Source organism: Crinia signifera, chromosome 11, assembly GCF_055691185.1.
Source record: "Crinia signifera chromosome 11, ASM5569118v1, whole genome shotgun sequence".
NCBI classification, from domain to species: Eukaryota; Metazoa; Chordata; class Amphibia; order Anura; family Myobatrachidae; genus Crinia; species Crinia signifera.
Genome location: NC_139227.1, coordinates 15,161,103 through 15,179,892, shown reverse-complemented (window position 1 = coordinate 15,179,892; position 18,790 = coordinate 15,161,103). Strand labels below are relative to the sequence as shown.

Here is an 18,790-nt window from a genome sequence, read left to right as displayed (position 1 = left end):
ATTTTGAAATTTCACCTACACTTTGTTTTAATTCCTGTGAAACACCTAAAGGGTTAACAAACTTCCAAAATGCTGTTTTGAATACTGTGAGGGGTGCAGTTTTTGAAATGGCATCATTTATGGGGGTGTCTCACATACAAGTCCCTCAAAGTCACATCAGAACTGAACTGGTCCCTAAAAAAATCAGTGTTTGAAATTTTCTTGAAAATTTGAGAATTTGCTATTCATATTTTAAGCCTCCTAGTGTCCAAAAAAATTAAAAGGAGGTTGAAATAATGATGGCAACATAAAGTAGACATATGGTCTATGTTAGTTATTAACTATTTTGAGTGGTATGATTATTTGTCTCACAAGCAGAAAATTTAACATTTTGAAAATTGCAAAATTTTCCATTTTTTTACGACATTTTGGTATTTTTCACAAAAAAACACAGACTGTATCGACGAAAATTTACCACTAATTTGAAGTACAATGTGTCACGAGAAAACAATCTCAAAATCACTGGGATAAGTAAAAGCAAAAAAAAGTTATCCCCACTTAAGTGATACATGTCAGATTTGAAAAAAAGGGCTCTGTCAGGAAGGCAAAAACAGGCTGCGGCGGGAAGGGGTTAAAAAAGCCTAATTCAGCATGGATCCCTAATCAGAGAATCCGCACCTTGAGCGCTTATCGAATGCCTGCAAATACGTACCATACGCGTCGTGCATGTCCGAAGGGAATTAGCGCCTGAAAATGCGTATAGATCGTGGACACAATGTGGCCGGTGTTTGACTGACAGGATGCCATCGTTTGGGGGGTGGAATCTTGATGATTTCTGGGTGTGTCTGAAAAAAATGCAAGAGTGCCCAGCATACTTGTCTACTTTTGAAAATCAGTTTCAGGGAGATTATAGTTGGTAATAGAATTTTATGCAGCACCCCATTAAGGGGGTGTGTCATGTGCCACTCATTGGGCGTGTCTAGTTCCATATATGGAGAGATTCCCAATACCTTGTGTTAAAATGGATCCGGCGGCTGCTTATCACAGATTAAGGCATAATAGCTTTGTAAGTGCTGCATATCACGGCCAATTAAATAGCCCCGAGCAAACATACTAGCAACAGTAAATGACTGGAGCTAATAGAATACCAGCCTAGGTGTGCTTTAAGGGATTGCTAGTCGTGCACTTTGGTCTGCAGATTGCCCTTGTGCAGTATTTATCTGTTAAACTGTCATCTGTATTTTAGATGCAACAACTCTCAGTGGATATGGAGAAGAATGTAACGGATATGCCTCCAAAAGGGATGAACGCGCAGTTTAACTCCCCCTGCTCAGGTAAAGCAATTTTAGCCTTAAATATTAGCCTGCTCTTTGCCTATAACAACTAATGTGTTCCCTTCACAAACATGTGGGTATAGTTATATATACTGTATTACAGCAGAACCATCACTTTATATGTAAATGTAATGCATTATACTAAAGCTGCAGTAGTTAAAATAATTTACTAAGGGTAAACCCCATGACAAGTTAAGCTCTGTGCAGGTAAGATAACCATTTTAAATGTCAGTGGAGTGGAAGGGCAAGCTAAAAGTGTGATTGGTCCTTCAGCTCAAGCCCCTACTCCCCTAGGGGGGAGATTCTCTAAACTAAAAATGTGGTAAAAACCCCGTTATTGGGGTTTTTACCGCATTTTAGGATGCTCTAAGCATCCCCCGCCGGGTTACCGTGACGGGGGGCATCACCAGAAAAATCTGGCGATGCCCCATAGAAGCCTATGGGCTTCTAACACGACCCCCCACCGACCCCCCCCCCCCCCTCACCTGTGTCCAAACAGCACAGAGCTGTGCTGCCCGGACCTGTGACCTCCTCCTCCCTACACTGTAATCCTCTTCCGGGTGCAGGGAGGAGGAGAGCCAGCCCACCCTGCAGCAGCAAAATTAGCTGGGTAAGAGAGGGAGAGGGGAGCTGCCGGGACCCGCCGCTCATCGCCGGGTCACCGCAAAAGACAGCTCTTAACACAAGAGCTGTCTTTTGTCAAAATTATCGCATATGTTAGATCATATGCGATAATTATGTTAGTGGTAGCCGGTGATGGGCGGCGGTAAGGGGGCGTGGATGTTAGTGCATCCCCCCCCCCCATGTCTTTGTCTGGGCCTGTAAGAATAAAGGAGGGCTTCTACAGAAATATAACTACACAGAACAGTTCCCTGGGCTCTGGAAAGATGGAGGGTTACCTTAGTTAATGGGAGAAATGTGACCACCTTAGTCAATGGGAGAAATGTGACCACCTTAGTTAATGGGGGAAATATAACATTGTGTGACTTGCCGGCATCTGCGAGCTTCCAGGGAGTCTGCCTAATGTTTTCATTTAAAAGGAAAAATCTGATTTTTAAAAGATAGCCACAGACTCGCCAGATTGTCACCATTATCGGAAATTCTTGTAAGATGATTGCTGGTCATCCAAAGAGATGACAGGTCAGATCGCCTGAGAGTATCGGCGCCCATCGAATGATGTGGGTGTTTCCCCATACGCTGCAAATGGATGTTTATGCTAAACATCCATTAGCAGCTGTGCATGGAAATTCGCCCTGCGAAGGGGGGTAGGCGACATATGCGAACCGCGGGCAAAAAATGACACACAGCGCTGCAAACTTTGCAGTACTGCGTGTCAACCCGAATAAACCCCATTGTGCACCAGTGTGTATGACCAAACTATAAACTGATCCTGTTTCAGCTTTTCAGGTGAATGGCAGAATCAACCTGAGCATGGCCAACTGTATACAATTTATATCTGGATGATAGAGGATACTGCTCATTTGTACATTGCACATTGGGCAGTACGATGGTGTAATGGTTAGCATTACTGCCTGATAGTGCTGAGGTCATGGGTTCACTTCCCACCTCGGCCCCAACTGTGCTGAGGTAGTATATTCTCCCCGTGCTTGCGTGGGTTTACTCCGGTTTCGGTACTTGTGTAATAGCACGGTGCACAGCTACGCTGTTTTCAGCATAAGCTAACCTACGCTGTCAGCGTAATGACTCCGCGGCAGCCCAACGGCTGCCTAGCATAGTTAGCGAAGTGACAGCCCAATGGCTGCCTAGTGTAGTTAGCATAGTGACAGCCCAACGGCTGCCTAGCGTAGTTAGTATAGTGACAGCCCAACGGCTGCCTAGTGTAGTTAGTATAGTGACAGCCCAACGGCTGCCTAGTGTAGTTAGCATAGTGACAGCCCAACGGCTGCCTAGTGTAGTTAGTATAGTGACAGCCCAACGGCTGCCTAGTTAGCATAGTGACAGCCCAACGGCTGCCTAGCGTAGTTAGCATAGTGACAGCCCAACGGCTGCCTAGTGTAGTTAGTATAGTGACAGCCCAACGGCTGCCTAGTTAGCATAGTGACAGCCCAACGGCTGCCTAGTGTAGTTAGCATAGTGACAGCCCAACGGCTGCCTAGCGTAGTTAGTATAGTGACAGCCCAACGGCTGCCTAGTGTAGTTAGCATAGTGACAGCCCAACGGCTGCCTAGTGTAGTTAGTATAGTGACAGCCCAACGGCTGCCTAGTTAGCATAGTGACAGCCCAACGGCTGCCTAGCGTAGTTAGCATAGTGACAGCCCAACGGCTGCCTAGTGTAGTTAGTATAGTGACAGCCCAACGGCTGCCTAGTTAGCATAGTGACAGCCCAACGGCTGCCTAGTGTAGTTAGCATAGTGACAGCCCAACGGCTGCCTAGCGTAGTTAGTATAGTGACAGCCCAACGGCTGCCTAGTGTAGTTAGTATAGTGACAGCCCAACGGCTGCCTAGTGTAGTTAGCATAGTGACAGCCCAACGGCTGCCTAGTGTAGTTAGTATAGTGACAGCCCAACGGCTGCCTAGTTAGCATAGTGACAGCCCAACGGCTGCCTAGTGTAGTTAGCATAGTGACAGCCCAACGGCTGCTTAGCGTAGTTAGCATAGTGACAGCCCAACGGCTGCCTAGCGTAGTTAGCATAGTGACAGCCCAACGGCTGCCTAGCGTAGTTAGCATAGTGACAGCCCAACGGCTGCCTAGCGTAGTTAGCATAGTGACAGCCCAACGGCTGCCTAGCGTAGTTAGCATAGTGACAGCCCAACGGCTGCCTAGTGTAGTTAGTATAGTGACAGCCCAACGGCTGCCTAGCGTAGTTAGCATAGTGACAGCCCAACGACTGCCTAGTGTAGTTAGCATAGTGACAGCCCAACGGCTGCCTAGTGTAGTTAGCATAGTGACAGCCCAACGGCTGCCTAGTGTAGTTAGTATAGTGACAGCCCAACGGCTGCTTAGCGTAGTTAGTATAGTGACAGCCCAACGGCTGCCTAGCGTAGTTAGCATAGTGACAGCCCAACGGCTGCCTAGCGTAGTTAGTATAGTGACAGCCCAACGGCTGCCTAGCGTAGTTAGCATAGTGACAGCCCAACGGCTGCCTAGTGTAGTTAGCATAGTGACAGCCCAACGGCTGCCTAGTGTAGTTAGCATAGTGACAGCCCAACGGCTGCCTAGCGTAGTTAGTATAGTGACAGCCCAACGACTGCCTAGTGTAGTTAGCATAGTGACAGCCCAACGGCTGCCTAGTGTAGTTAGCATAGTGACAGCCCAACGGCTGCCTAGTGTAGTTAGTATAGTGACAGCCCAACGGCTGCTTAGCGTAGTTAGTATAGTGACAGCCCAACGGCTGCCTAGCGTAGTTAGCATAGTGACAGCCCAACGGCTGCCTAGCGTAGTTAGTATAGTGACAGCCCAACGGCTGCCTAGCGTAGTTAGCATAGTGACAGCCCAACGGCTGCCTAGTGTAGTTAGCATAGTGACAGCCCAACGGCTGCCTAGCGTAGTTAGCATAGTGACAGCCCAACGGCTGCCTAAAGTAGTTAGCATAGTGACAGCCGAACGGCTGCCTAGTGTAGTTAGCATAGTGACAGCCCAACGGCTGCCTAGCGTAGTTAGTATAGTGACAGCCCAACGGCTGCCTAGCGTAGTTAGCATAGTGACAGCCCAACGGCTGCCTAGCGTAGTTAGCATAGTGACAGCCCAACGGCTGCCTAGCGTAGTTAGCATAGTGACAGCCCAACGGCTGCCTAGTGTAGTTAGTATAGTGACAGCCCAACGGCTGCCTAGTTAGCATAGTGACAGCCCAACGGCTGCCTAGTGTAGTTAGCATAGTGACAGCCCAACGGCTGCCTAGCGTAGTTAGTATAGTGACAGCCCAACGGCTGCCTAGTGTAGTTAGCATAGTGACAGCCCAACGGCTGCCTAGTGTAGTTAGTATAGTGACAGCCCAACGGCTGCCTAGTTAGCATAGTGACAGCCCAACGGCTGCCTAGCGTAGTTAGCATAGTGACAGCCCAACGGCTGCCTAGTGTAGTTAGTATAGTGACAGCCCAACGGCTGCCTAGTTAGCATAGTGACAGCCCAACGGCTGCCTAGTGTAGTTAGCATAGTGACAGCCCAACGGCTGCCTAGCGTAGTTAGTATAGTGACAGCCCAACGGCTGCCTAGTGTAGTTAGTATAGTGACAGCCCAACGGCTGCCTAGTGTAGTTAGCATAGTGACAGCCCAACGGCTGCCTAGTGTAGTTAGTATAGTGACAGCCCAACGGCTGCCTAGTTAGCATAGTGACAGCCCAACGGCTGCCTAGTGTAGTTAGCATAGTGACAGCCCAACGGCTGCTTAGCGTAGTTAGCATAGTGACAGCCCAACGGCTGCCTAGCGTAGTTAGCATAGTGACAGCCCAACGGCTGCCTAGCGTAGTTAGCATAGTGACAGCCCAACGGCTGCCTAGCGTAGTTAGCATAGTGACAGCCCAACGGCTGCCTAGCGTAGTTAGCATAGTGACAGCCCAACGGCTGCCTAGTGTAGTTAGTATAGTGACAGCCCAACGGCTGCCTAGCGTAGTTAGCATAGTGACAGCCCAACGACTGCCTAGTGTAGTTAGCATAGTGACAGCCCAACGGCTGCCTAGTGTAGTTAGCATAGTGACAGCCCAACGGCTGCCTAGTGTAGTTAGTATAGTGACAGCCCAACGGCTGCTTAGCGTAGTTAGTATAGTGACAGCCCAACGGCTGCCTAGCGTAGTTAGCATAGTGACAGCCCAACGGCTGCCTAGCGTAGTTAGTATAGTGACAGCCCAACGGCTGCCTAGCGTAGTTAGCATAGTGACAGCCCAACGGCTGCCTAGTGTAGTTAGCATAGTGACAGCCCAACGGCTGCCTAGTGTAGTTAGCATAGTGACAGCCCAACGGCTGCCTAGCGTAGTTAGTATAGTGACAGCCCAACGACTGCCTAGTGTAGTTAGCATAGTGACAGCCCAACGGCTGCCTAGTGTAGTTAGCATAGTGACAGCCCAACGGCTGCCTAGTGTAGTTAGTATAGTGACAGCCCAACGGCTGCTTAGCGTAGTTAGTATAGTGACAGCCCAACGGCTGCCTAGCGTAGTTAGCATAGTGACAGCCCAACGGCTGCCTAGCGTAGTTAGTATAGTGACAGCCCAACGGCTGCCTAGCGTAGTTAGCATAGTGACAGCCCAACGGCTGCCTAGTGTAGTTAGCATAGTGACAGCCCAACGGCTGCCTAGCGTAGTTAGCATAGTGACAGCCCAACGGCTGCCTAAAGTAGTTAGCATAGTGACAGCCGAACGGCTGCCTAGTGTAGTTAGCATAGTGACAGCCCAACGGCTGCCTAGTGTAGTTAGCATAGTGACAGCCCAACCACGGCCTAGAGTAGTTAGCATAGTGACAGCCCAACGGCTGCCTAGAGTAGTTAGCATAGTGACAGCCCAACGGCTGCCTAGTGTAGTTAGCATAGTGACAGCCCAACGGCTGCCTAGTGTAGTTAGCATAGTGACAGCCCAACGGCTGCCTAGTGTAGTTAGCATAGTGACAGCCCAACGGCTGCCTAGCGTAGTTAGCATAGTGACAGCCCAACGGCTGCCTAGCGTAGTTAGTATAGTGACAGCCCAACGGCTGCCTAGCGTAGTTAGCATAGTGACAGCCCAACGACTGCCTAGTGTAGTTAGCATAGTGACAGCCCAACGGCTGCCTAGTGTAGTTAGCATAGTGACAGCCCAACGGCTGCCTAGTGTAGTTAGCATAGTGACAGCCCAACGGCTGCCTAGTGTAGTTAGCATAGTGACAGCCCAACGGCTGCCTAGTGTAGTTAGCATAGTGACAGCCCAACGACTGCCTAGTGTAGTTAGCATAGTGACAGCCCAACGGCTGCCTAGTGTAGTTAGCATAGTGACAGCCCAACGGCTGCCTAGCGTAGTTAGCATAGTGACAGCCCAACGACTGCCTAGTGTAGTTAGCATAGTGACAGCCCAACGGCTGCCTAGTGTAGTTAGCATAGTGACAGCCCAACCACGGCCTAGAGTAGTTAGCATAGTGACAGCCCAACGGCTGCCTAGTGTAGTTAGCATAGTGACAGCCCAACGGCTGCCTAGCGTAGTTAGCATAGTGACAGCCCAACGGCTGCCTAGCGTAGTTAGCATAGTGACAGCCCAACGGCTGCCTATTGTAGTTAGCATAGTGACAGCCCAACGGCTGCCTAGCGTAGTTAGCATAGTGACAGCCCAACGGCTGCCTAGTGTAGTTAGCATAGTGACAGCCCAACGGCTGCCTAGTGTAGTTAGCGTAGTGACTCCACGGCAGCCCGGCTCTGTCTCTGTCTTCGGCGTCCATGGCTCTGTCCCCGGCATCCATGGCCCTGTCCCCGGCATCTATGGCAAGCCTAGTGAGCACCTCTCACACAGCGCCGGTAACCGCCAGATCCCCTGCGCTGGCGGACGCCGGCGGAGAGGGTATCATGTGGGCGCCGGCGGAGAGGGTATCATGTGGGCGCCGGCAGAGGGGCGCTCCATCTGTCTGAGACGCAGGTGCTCCGGCGTCTCAGTAATTATTGAGACCGTGTCCGCTTCAGGGAGACGGGGTTAGGGGGTTCGGTAGCACGTGCACAAAGGGGGTATGCGGGCGCAAGTGCGTCTTATGCACAATAAAGGAGGCATTTGCCAGTGCTCCATGTTACATACTGTCAAATGCCTCTTTTCAAACCCCCACTATCAACGCCAGCCTGAAGGGTGGCAAACCCCGCGAGGGGACGCGTTACGCATCCCCCCGACCTGTTCATACCCCCACTACAGGGCTCGCTGCGCTCTCCACGCTTCGGGCTCCGTGGCTCACTGCGCTTGCCACACTTTATAAAATCAATTCCACACCGACGTGGATAGTGGGGGTATGAACAGGTCGGGGGCTCGCTGTGCTCGCCATGCTTCGTGCTAGCGTGGATATTGGGGGTGTTTCAGGAACACATTCACACCTGCCATATCATACATCTGAGACAGTAATGACGACGTGTTAACTGGTATCTGGATTTTAGTGAATAATAAAGAAGAAAAAAAACACTACAAAGTACAATAATATGAAATAACAAGACAAAGAAAATAATAAAACAGTTATTCACGGAATTCTGCAGCTGAAGTTGACGCAGTTGTGTCTGCATCTGTGTCGTCTGCTTGTCAGCGTTTGGGAGCAGAGTTAGGGGATATAGAATCCGCTGGAAAGCGTTTTCTGCGCCGACAGTTTTTCACCAAATAAATTCCTGAAGATAGGAGTCCAGATTCTGGCGTGCAGTGCCCCTTTGCCTTTTGTTACGCCACTTACAAGATCCCCAAAGGCGTTCAATGTTCTGGGTGTGAATCCCAGTCTCCGGATCAACAAAATTATAGCGGTGGTTTACCCGTGCATGGTGGTACCCTGCCTGCTCCAGCTGTTCAGTGTTATATGCATGCCGGCAATCAGAGTATATAGTCGTCCCCGGTTCTATATATTTGTTGATGGCGGACATCAAGGTGCTGGCATCACGTCTGTCCACAGGCGCTATAAAACACTCTCTGTCTCTGGAAATGCCACCAAACAACCACTGCTGAGGCAGCACACGTCCGACATGACTTTTTCTCTGGACAAAGAGACTCTCATCTACCTCCACTATTTTTCCTGGACCACCAATCTGGTGTTGGGGCTGCGACATTAAATCCATGGTGAAGGCCTCCCGCATAAGGTTATTGTACAGCACGGTGGTTTTGCTCGACAACTTTAGTTGTCGCTCACAAAAAGAAATGCTTGTGAGCTCCTCTGCCCAGGAAAATATTAAACGAATGAGGGTAAGAAATGGGATACAACAGCCTGGAAACCAATGTGCCGCACAGAGACTGACCTTCTTTCGTCACGTTTTAATGTGGCAGCGCCACATACACTCCTTCATACTCAAGCGCATTGGGTGGCCATTAAGACAGGTTTGTGTAAATGGTGCTGTTGGAAAAATGCCACCGACTCCTCCTCTGTCTGCGGCAGGTTCAACATCGTCAGAGGTTCTGCAGCCATTCCTAATTAACAAGGAGCTTATACGAGCGTCAGAAATAATACAGCCGCAGTCACTTCACCTTCACCTCTGACTGACTAAGGAACACTACGCTACTTCTGACAGGGACGGTAAGCGGCCGCGGGAACACTACGCTACTTCTGACAGGGACGGTAAGCGGCCGCGGGAACACTACGCTACTTCTGACTGACTACGCTAACTACGCTGCCCGCACGAACACTACGCTGATTCTGACAGGGACGCTACGCTAACTACGTAACGGGCGCCGTGCTAATACACAAGTACTCCGGTTTCCTCCCACAATCCAAAAATATACTGGTAGGTTAATTGGCTCCTAACAAAATTAACCCTAGAATGTCTGTGTGTACATGTGGTAAGGAATATAGATTGTAAGCACCACTGGGGCAGGGACTGATGTGAATGTTCAAATATTCTCTGTAAAGCGCTGCGGAATATGTGTGCGCTATATAAGAAACTGGTAATAAATAAATGGCTGATGTAATTTCCCAATGGCATATGCAGTATGTCATATTAGTTTGGTGCAGAGAGATTGTTCCACTTCCATTTTCATACGGTACAAATATGCAGACGTATTGACATTCTCTCTACAGAGTAGGTTACATTAGAGATGCGTGACATATATATTCTGTAATCTCACTCCATTCCTCATTGGGCCGTAAGATTTAACATTTATCTGTCAGTATAAGGTTCCAGTCCTGACCTAATCACACCACACATCACAATGAGTGACTGCTGTAGTTCTACACTGTTTATAAAATGCCCCCCAAAAAATAAAAAATGTGCATCGCTACTGAATTGTAGTCCATGCAATGGTAAACTACGCTGCCAAATGCGTGCCACCGAAACGCGTGCCACCAAAACTGTGCACTTCTGCAAGTACCCATTGCACAGAAAATATGATTCACCTGTACTTTATACCCGTGTCTCTTGAGTCTCTGTCTTTATAATAAGCCCCTTGCATCTTAGTATTAATTTTCCATTTAAAATGAACAATGGTTTATAAATGGATGCCCTAAAGTCCTTTAGGGTTTATAATGTAGCTCTTTAGACATATATTTTTTCTTCGTAATTTAATTTTTTTTACTACTGTTTATCAGTGCCGAAACAAGGTGGCTGGCCACACCCCCTAACTGGGTGGGTGGAGCCACTAGCATCTGTAAGCTCAGTCTTGCTCTTTGGCCGGAAACAGCCTATAAGTCCATTGGCAGAATGATTGGTAAACGAATATTGAAGCAAATGTGAAAACTGTTTATAGTTGTACATACGGTTGCATTGAATGAAGCTGGATACAGTGTTAGTTGGCCAAACATACTGTATGTAACAATATGTCATTGGAATAAAGAATGATGGCGTGTTTTCTTCTTAGGAAAAGAAGCTCACCTTGAGAATGCGGTCCCGTTTCTTACAGAGGAGATGGTGACCTTAGCGGGAAGCTCCTCCCTGTTTGGCGGTGATGAGAGTGTAGTGTCGTACCTCTCCAGCGGGATCCTTCCTGGTGATACTGCCGTTAGCCTGCACCCTCCGGAGGAGAGGGATGAGTGACCTATAAATAATAATATATATATCATACACAGAGTGCATTTTTACAGCAACATTGCATATTAAAAGAATGAAAATGGACCTGCTGCACTGTATAGCTAGTTATACAGAGTTTATGTGCCCTACAAGAGCATAATCTGTCACTTTAATAAAGTTACCATATAGGGGTGGTAGCGGTTATGGCCTGTTATACTTTACACAGCTCAATCAGTTTCACACTGGGGCTCAGGGGCTGCTGGTTTATACAATCATAAGGGCACTAGAAGAAAGCATTTGTGTTCTTTAGTATACCAATCGGGACTAGGTAAAAACCGGACCCGGACAAGACCCCGAACCGTGGGACCGGAGATCAAAATCTGCATTCAGAAACTTGTAGTGGGGGTTCCCTGTGATAGCTTTCACCAGGGACATGGGGAAGGGGAGATTACAGACTCCCTGTGTGGTCTGGACCATTCCGGTTTTTGCTACATGTCCAGACCATACAGAGAGACTTTGTTCTCCCCTTCCTCCTCTCCAGGGCCGGTGGGGGGATGCGGCGCCCGCCTGCTCACCTGCGCACGCGGGGTGTGTGAGTGAAGCGGCGGGGGAGGTAAGCGGCGGCCGCCACCGAGTCCGGGGGGAGGGTAGTGCGCCGAGTCCGGGGGGGGGGGGGGGGGTGCTGTGGCCGCCGCTGCCGAGTCCATGGGGGGAGAGACGGATGGAATGTGCACGCCGCCGAGTACGGGGGATCTGATGCCGCTGAGTCCCGGGGGGGAAGGGGGGTGATGGGGTCGCCGAGTTCCTGGGGGGGGTTCTGGGGGAATGTGGCCGCCTCCAATGGCCGGCGCCCTAGGTAAATGCAGGGCCGGTGCAAGGCACTGGAGCGTCCCAGGCGAGTCGGGGTGGGGGCGCCCCGGTGCCTGGGGGAGGGAGGGGGGGTGGTACCTGTGTAAAAAAATTGCTGCCCCGGCGTCCCTGCAGTGCTGGGGCGGTCAGGGGTGTCCGTGCCATAGGGGTACCTGCGGCGCCGTCATGTGTATAAAGCTGGCTGCGGCCGGCGGGGTCCCTGTAGTGAATAGCAAATAACTAGCGCTTCCCGCGCCGCCGCGCGCATAGCGCTAGTTATTTGCTATTCACTACAGGGACCCCGCCGGCCGCAGCCAGCTTTACACACATGACGGCGCCGCAGGTACCCCTACGGCACGGACACCCCTGACCGCCCCAGCACTGCAGGGACGCTGGGGCAGCAATTTTTTTACACAGTTCGCTGGGGGTGAGGGGCGAACTGCCGCCCTCCAGGTGCCGGCGCCCTAGGCAAATGCCTAGAGCTGCCTAGTGGTGGCGCCGGCCCTGGGTAAATGCCTAAGGCTGCCTAGTGGTGGCGCCTGCCCTGCTCCTCTCCCTGGTGACAGCTGTCACATGAAGCCCCTCCGGACAGGACACCCCGAGACAGGAAACCACCCCCCCTCAGACCCAATGCTACAAGCTCCGGAATGCAGAGTTTGATGTCCGGGTCCGGTTTTTACCCGGGTGTGGATCGTTTGGTCTACAACAACTAGGTCGACAGGCATTGGGTCGACATGGGTCTAGGTCGACAGGACATTAGGTCGACACAACGACATTAGGTCGCTACGCTCAGCGCACTATTTCATTCTCCCACTATGCCCTAGTGGATGGTAGGGCATGAAATACCGCCTGTCGGCACATGTCGGCTCAAAAAACAGTGAAAAGCCCCATGTCGACCTTTTGACTGTCGACCTAGCCCATGTTGACCTAATGACCTGTCGACCTAGATCCATGTCAACCTAGACCCATTTTGACTTTGTTGCCTGCCGACCCAATGCTTGTTGACCTAGTTGCTGTAGACCCAATGACCTATTTACCCATACCCTACCAATCTGATTCTAAGGAGACGGCTTCTTGTGCCAAACATGCTGCTCAAACCCGTAGATTTGGGGCTCAGTGATGGAACTCCGGGACACCTGGGTGACCTGCCTCAGCCAGTTTCCAATCCTATAGTATTTTAGTGCTTTCATTTCTACAGTATGGATATGTTTATACTGACCGGTACTTCTATATATTGCAGAGGGTTCATTTTCAGCAGGGGAGAGAGGCGGATTCTAGGCGTTTGTGAAACACGTCCAGGTTTGAATGTATGAAAAGAACGGGATTAAGGAACAAACCTTAAACTCAGACTCCGCAGTCTGTACACAGCACACGAGATGAACCTACGCAGGGCTCCCAAGGCTTTGCACATGATTGGAACATTCTCTCTGGCTCTGGAGGATTTCATGTAATAGATATGGCTTATCTTGTGTTAGTGAACTGATCCCGTGAGACCCCATTGTTCCTTTCTTCTGCTCCGCTGTGGAAGGAAATGGGGATTACCAATGAATGTAATGGTTTACCTTCAGTGAACCGCTAAGGATTCTGGGAAACACTGATAAAATGTGTTGTTGTTTCTGAAGGTGGGTCTGTATCTTAGCAAAGTTGAACCTTCATTGTATTACAGAGGGAAAGAGATAGATATTCGTGTGTAGATATGTATCCAAGATATTTAAATAAATAAATATATATATTATATATACAGTATATACAGACAAACACGCACATCTAAGAACTTAGCCCTAGTGTTTAGAATTTAGAATATTATACATATATGTGACCTTTCACTTAGGGCCTTATTCTAGTTCACTTTCTGACAAAATCCTTCTTAGATGGACAAAACCATGTGCACTGCAGGTGGGGCAGATGTAACTTGTGCAGAGAGAATTAGGTTTTACTTCAAAATGAGATCTATATTGCAGTGTAAAAATAAAGCAGTCAGTATTTACCCTGCACAGAAACAAAATATCTCACCCAAATCTAATTCTCTCTGCACATTTTACATCTGCCCCCCTGCAGTGCACGTGGTTTTGTCCATCTAAGAAGGAATTTGTCAGAAAGAGTGAACTAGAATAAGGCCCTTATTGCAGTATTAACACCTCTTCATAAATTGATAGTTTGATTGTAACTTGATGGCTTTCTATGTTAACCCCTTCAAAACCAGGGCACTCTTAATTAATGTTAAGATTTGCCATCTGCTTCCCTGCCGTACTATTTCCAGGTCAGATTATTTTCCACTACTGGCTCCCTGTATGAAAACCATTTGGCAGGGTTTATCTATGTCTATAATATGCCCATTATGGAGTCAGCTGCAGAGTTTGTGGTATTGATAACAGGAATGGGAGGTGTCCTGTAACTCTTGTATGCATGAAGAATGTACGCCTTGAATCCCAGCTCTCTCTATCCACCAACAGTGCTGCCGAGATCGGCCATGGGCCCAGGTACTAAAAGGGTATTGTCCGGATCCAGGGAGGTGTGATCACACCAAGATGTCCTGGCGGTCACACAAGGGGGCGCTTGTGGCTGCACCCTCAGCATATGACCTGGGCACATATAATTAGTACCCCTTCCCTCTTCTCGGCAGCCCTGTCCACCACGACTTTATCTATTTATCTGTCATCAGATAATCAAAATTGTACTAAAAATGATTTCAAAGATGAAAGACTCACTGTGAAAAGGTCAAAAGGCATACCTCCCAACTGTCCCACCCGAGGCCAGAAGTGTCCTGCGGCAGGAGGGGGCAGTTGGGAGACCCTCCCCCTGTCACCTGTGAATAGACGCTGTGCTAATCTAAGAGACCAAATAAAGATTTTAGCATAAATTGCTAGAATTGACTTGTGAGGGTACCAGAGAAGCTGTTGTTATGGTGCATAGTTTGCACTCTAGCTACTGAGGGGCAGATTTATTAAGCTCGGTGAAGTGATAAAGTGTCTGGTTTTTATCACCGGCCAATCAGCTCCTACCTGTGAAGTTACAGGTTTTGTTTGAAAAATGACAAGTAGGAACTGATTGGCCGGTGATACAAACCAGATACTTTATCACTTCACCGAGCTGAATAAATCTACCCCTGAGCTTCATACTTGCCTACCCTCCCAGATTGGTCCTGCAAATTGGGTCCCCCTCCCGGCCCACCGGGAAGATGGGCAAGTCTCCTGCATTTTCACCATAGCCCCTGCTCCCCCTCTCCCCGCGGTCTAAAACTAAGATGGGGCTGGGCTAAAATGACTCGATTCGCATCATTTTAGCCTCTACCCCATCCACGGACCCGCAAATCGATGTGGCAGCCTATCATGGGGCGGGGCTTGGTGACATCAGCCGTGCCCCTCCCCCAAAACGAAGCCTCTTACCACCCCCCTTTCCTCTCCGGGTTTCTCCCGGAGAGGAGTTTCACAACGTCAGCAGGTACAGTATGCTGAGATTCAAGGAGTGCAATCTTCTTATTCACTGTCAATCCCATTGCATCACAAGGCTGCTAATGCACTAGTCCCACAACTTCATTACATCATTGTTAGTATATATGTCCCTGAACTTCCATATTTAAATAGTCAATAAAAAGACCAGTATTGGAAAAAATATATCTTTTGTCAACAGTATTTGTAGACATGCTGTATAATCTACACAGCCATTACATTGGTAGCAGAATATGTAAAGATTGAGGTGTAGTGTTCTATTAATCATAGATATTTCTGCTTGTTTCTGAGCCAGCGTTGCAATTACTAGTGTGCTTGAGGTCTTCATATAATACGTGTCCTGATATAAGGGACTGGTGCATTAACAAATGCCTTCCATAACCAACCCCATCAGGTCAAGATTCATTTAATATTTGCTCTTGAGCACAGGTTCTCAAAGTTGGTCCTCAGTGCATGTTTTGCAGGTCTCCTCACAGAATCAAGTGAAATAATTAGCTCCACCTGTGGATCTTTTAAAGTGTCCGTAATGAGTGCACCTGTCGGGTGACCTGGAAAATGTGAACTGTGTGGGGCTCTGTGGACCGAGTTTCAGAACCACTGCTCTAGGGGTTAAAGTGTTAAGAGTGTGACCCCTTTATTTGTGTATGACATCCTCTTATTTACACTGTGACTTGTTTCTGACTGTGTCTATGAGGACGCAGTGACTGCTGTACATCACATGTTCATGGAAACAGATATTATATGATATTATATACCTTATGCAAATAAATTCTGCCTACCCACCCCTCATATAAACCTGTGTTACTGTGTGTCATATTGCATCTCCCTTGTGGCAGTGTCGGAAATCGTGAGATAAATAAATACTGCCCATTGGATCTGATTGGCTAATAGCTTACTGTACATTTAATGGTGTCTGACTGTGCCTGACAGAAGTAAATACCATGACTGTACTTGAAACTGATACACGTACCGCAAGTGTACCTGAAAGCTACATAAACTTGCAACTTAATTGGATAATTATGTCTTTTCTGTCCGTTATAAGTGACCATGATTGTCTACTGCATTATCACCAATTATAGTGTTCCAGACATGTGTACATTATGTGGGAGGGAGAACCAACTGCCTAATGCAGGCATGGCCAAATTGTGGTGCTTCAGCTGTTGTGAAACTACACATCCCAGCATGCCTTGCTATAGTTTTAGCATTCCCTAATAGCAAAACTGTTGCAAGGTATGATGGTACTTGTAGTTTCACAACAGCTGGCGGGCCATCGTTTGGCCATGCCTGGAATGCAATACTATACTGACTGTCTATAGTAGTAATATGTTCTCACTTGCTGTACACACAGTGACCATACAGCACCTGGCTGCTGTAGATGCAGCATGACTGTGACTGACAGCCTCCGATACACTGTACCTGTATGACAACAACCTTGTGTACGGTGTATACAAGGCACTCAGACACCGCTACAGTGTAGTGGGGGATATACTATATACACTGTAGCTCTACTTGAATCTGATGCACTAATGACACCTATTTGCACTATGCTGTAAATTTGTATAGTTTTACAAACAGCCCAAATTCAATAAATATTGTTTTCTCACTGAGTGTGTCCAAGTCCTATTGTGTTCTAGGAAATGTTGCTGTGTTGTATGTACAGCATAGTTGCCTACCCTCCTGCATTCCGCAGGAGATTCCCTGACATAGCAGCAGCTCAGATGTAGCAGTACGCACCCACGCTTCTAGGTGCCACGTTCACAATCTCTTTTCACAATCTCTCCATATATGGAACTGGACACGCCCTTTGGGAGGACACACCCCCTCAATGGGGCGCTGTGCAAAATTCTATTACCAACTATAATCTCCCTGAAACTAATTTTCAAAAGTAGATGTACAGTCTGGTACGTACTTCCCAGCGCCCGCTCTGTGAGGTGTCTGGGTTTGGCATGACCAGTGGGTCACGTCTACTGTGCATGCTCACTAATTCTGCGGGAGACCGGGGGTGAGTCACATTCAGCTCGGCGCCCGTGGTGCGGACACCTGGCGGTGTTTGCAGGGCTTCGTCTGGCCGGAATCGTGCAGCTGGGACAGTTGCTGCGTTCAAAAAAGAGGGAGTGTCAGGGGCGTCTAACCCTGACACGTGTTTCGTATTGGGCTTGTTCACAATGACGGTAGGAAACAAGTACAGATTTTTTGAGTATCAAACTTTTATTTCCTACATAAAGTGTACATAAACTTGTATCTAGTTTAATAACAGTCAGGGGCGGATCCAGGATAAAATGACAGGGGTGGCACCATGATAAAAGACGGTTTAGGTGGGGGAGGGGTGGTGTTAGTGGTGCCAGTGTACATGCTAAGAGAGCGGCAGAGAGAGGATGGGCATGGGGTTGAAAATAGGCCCTGGTATTTAAAATACGCAGGCCCACCATGGCGACAAAAGCGAAGGATGTAGTTGTGTGCGCGCCAAAGGCGTCCTCTGGGAAAGGGGGTGTGGCCACTCAACAGGGGGCGTGTCCTTTAGTGCAGTGTACAACACCATATACAACTTCTACACATTATGCAACAAAATACTAGACTCCATTATACTTGCCCCTTACACATGATGCCAAATGGAATGAGCTCAAATTCACATAATGCCACATGGATTGTGTCAAAATTCACATCAAGCCACACGGATTGAGCCAAAATTCACATAATGCCACATGGATTGAGCCAAAATTCAAATAGTGCCACATGGATTGTGTCAAAATTCACATAATGCCACATGGATTGAGCCAAAATTCACACAATGCCAAATGGATTGTGTCAACATTCACATAATGCCACACAGATTGAGCCAAATTCAAAAAATGCCATACGGATTGAACCAAAATTCACATAATGCCACACGGATTGAGACAAAATTCACATAATGCCACACGGATTGAAACAAAATTCACATAATGCCACACGGATTGAGCCAAAATTCACATTATGCCACACGGATTGAGACAAAATTCACATAATGCCACATGGATTGAGCCAAAATTCACATAATGCCACACGGATTGAGCCAGAATTCACATAATGCCACACAGATTAAGCCAAAATTCACAATACACTTCATAAACAGGGACATTGTTCACCAAAGGCGTGCATTAAACATTTACACCATAATATCCATTACACGTTAAGTTACACGCCATTATGTCCATTATGTATTATGCCAAACACCATAATGCCTATTAAAAATTATGCTACATAAGTGCAGCTTATCTACATGCTCATTGCCAAGGGTTCCATGCTCATTGCCGGAGGTTCCATGCTCGTTGCCATGTGGGATTACATGCTCATTGCCAAGGGGGAATACATGCTCGGTAAATGGGGGACAGCCGCCGCCAGGCAGAAGTGATAGCCATTGACAGAGCCTGGTTGTATTCAGAGCATTGCAGGTACCTGCTATTTGAAATAATACCCCTTTCACACCAGCGACGAGGGAGGGGGAGTGCAGTGGGACACGGACGGGTGGGCCGCTGCTGAGCAGGTGGGTGCTCATCAATTTCCGTGGGTGCTCGGGCCCTCAAGCACCCACAGAATTGGCACCTATGGTACAGAT

General features: G+C 48.3%; 1 protein-coding gene across 1 annotated transcript in view; it reads left to right on the top strand.

The window, feature by feature from the left end:
- Positions 1–11,432, top strand: part of HSF4 (heat shock transcription factor 4) — an 81,370-nt gene extending 69,938 nt beyond the window's left edge. Inside the window, exons 12-13 of the mRNA XM_083165691.1 lie at positions 1,226–1,313; positions 10,749–11,432. Coding sequence (XP_083021817.1) covers positions 1,226–1,313; positions 10,749–10,924 — 264 coding nt within the window. The 3' untranslated portion in view covers positions 10,925–11,432. The remainder of the gene's footprint in view (positions 1–1,225; positions 1,314–10,748) is intronic.
- The last annotated feature ends 7,358 nt before the right edge of the window (positions 11,433–18,790 follow it).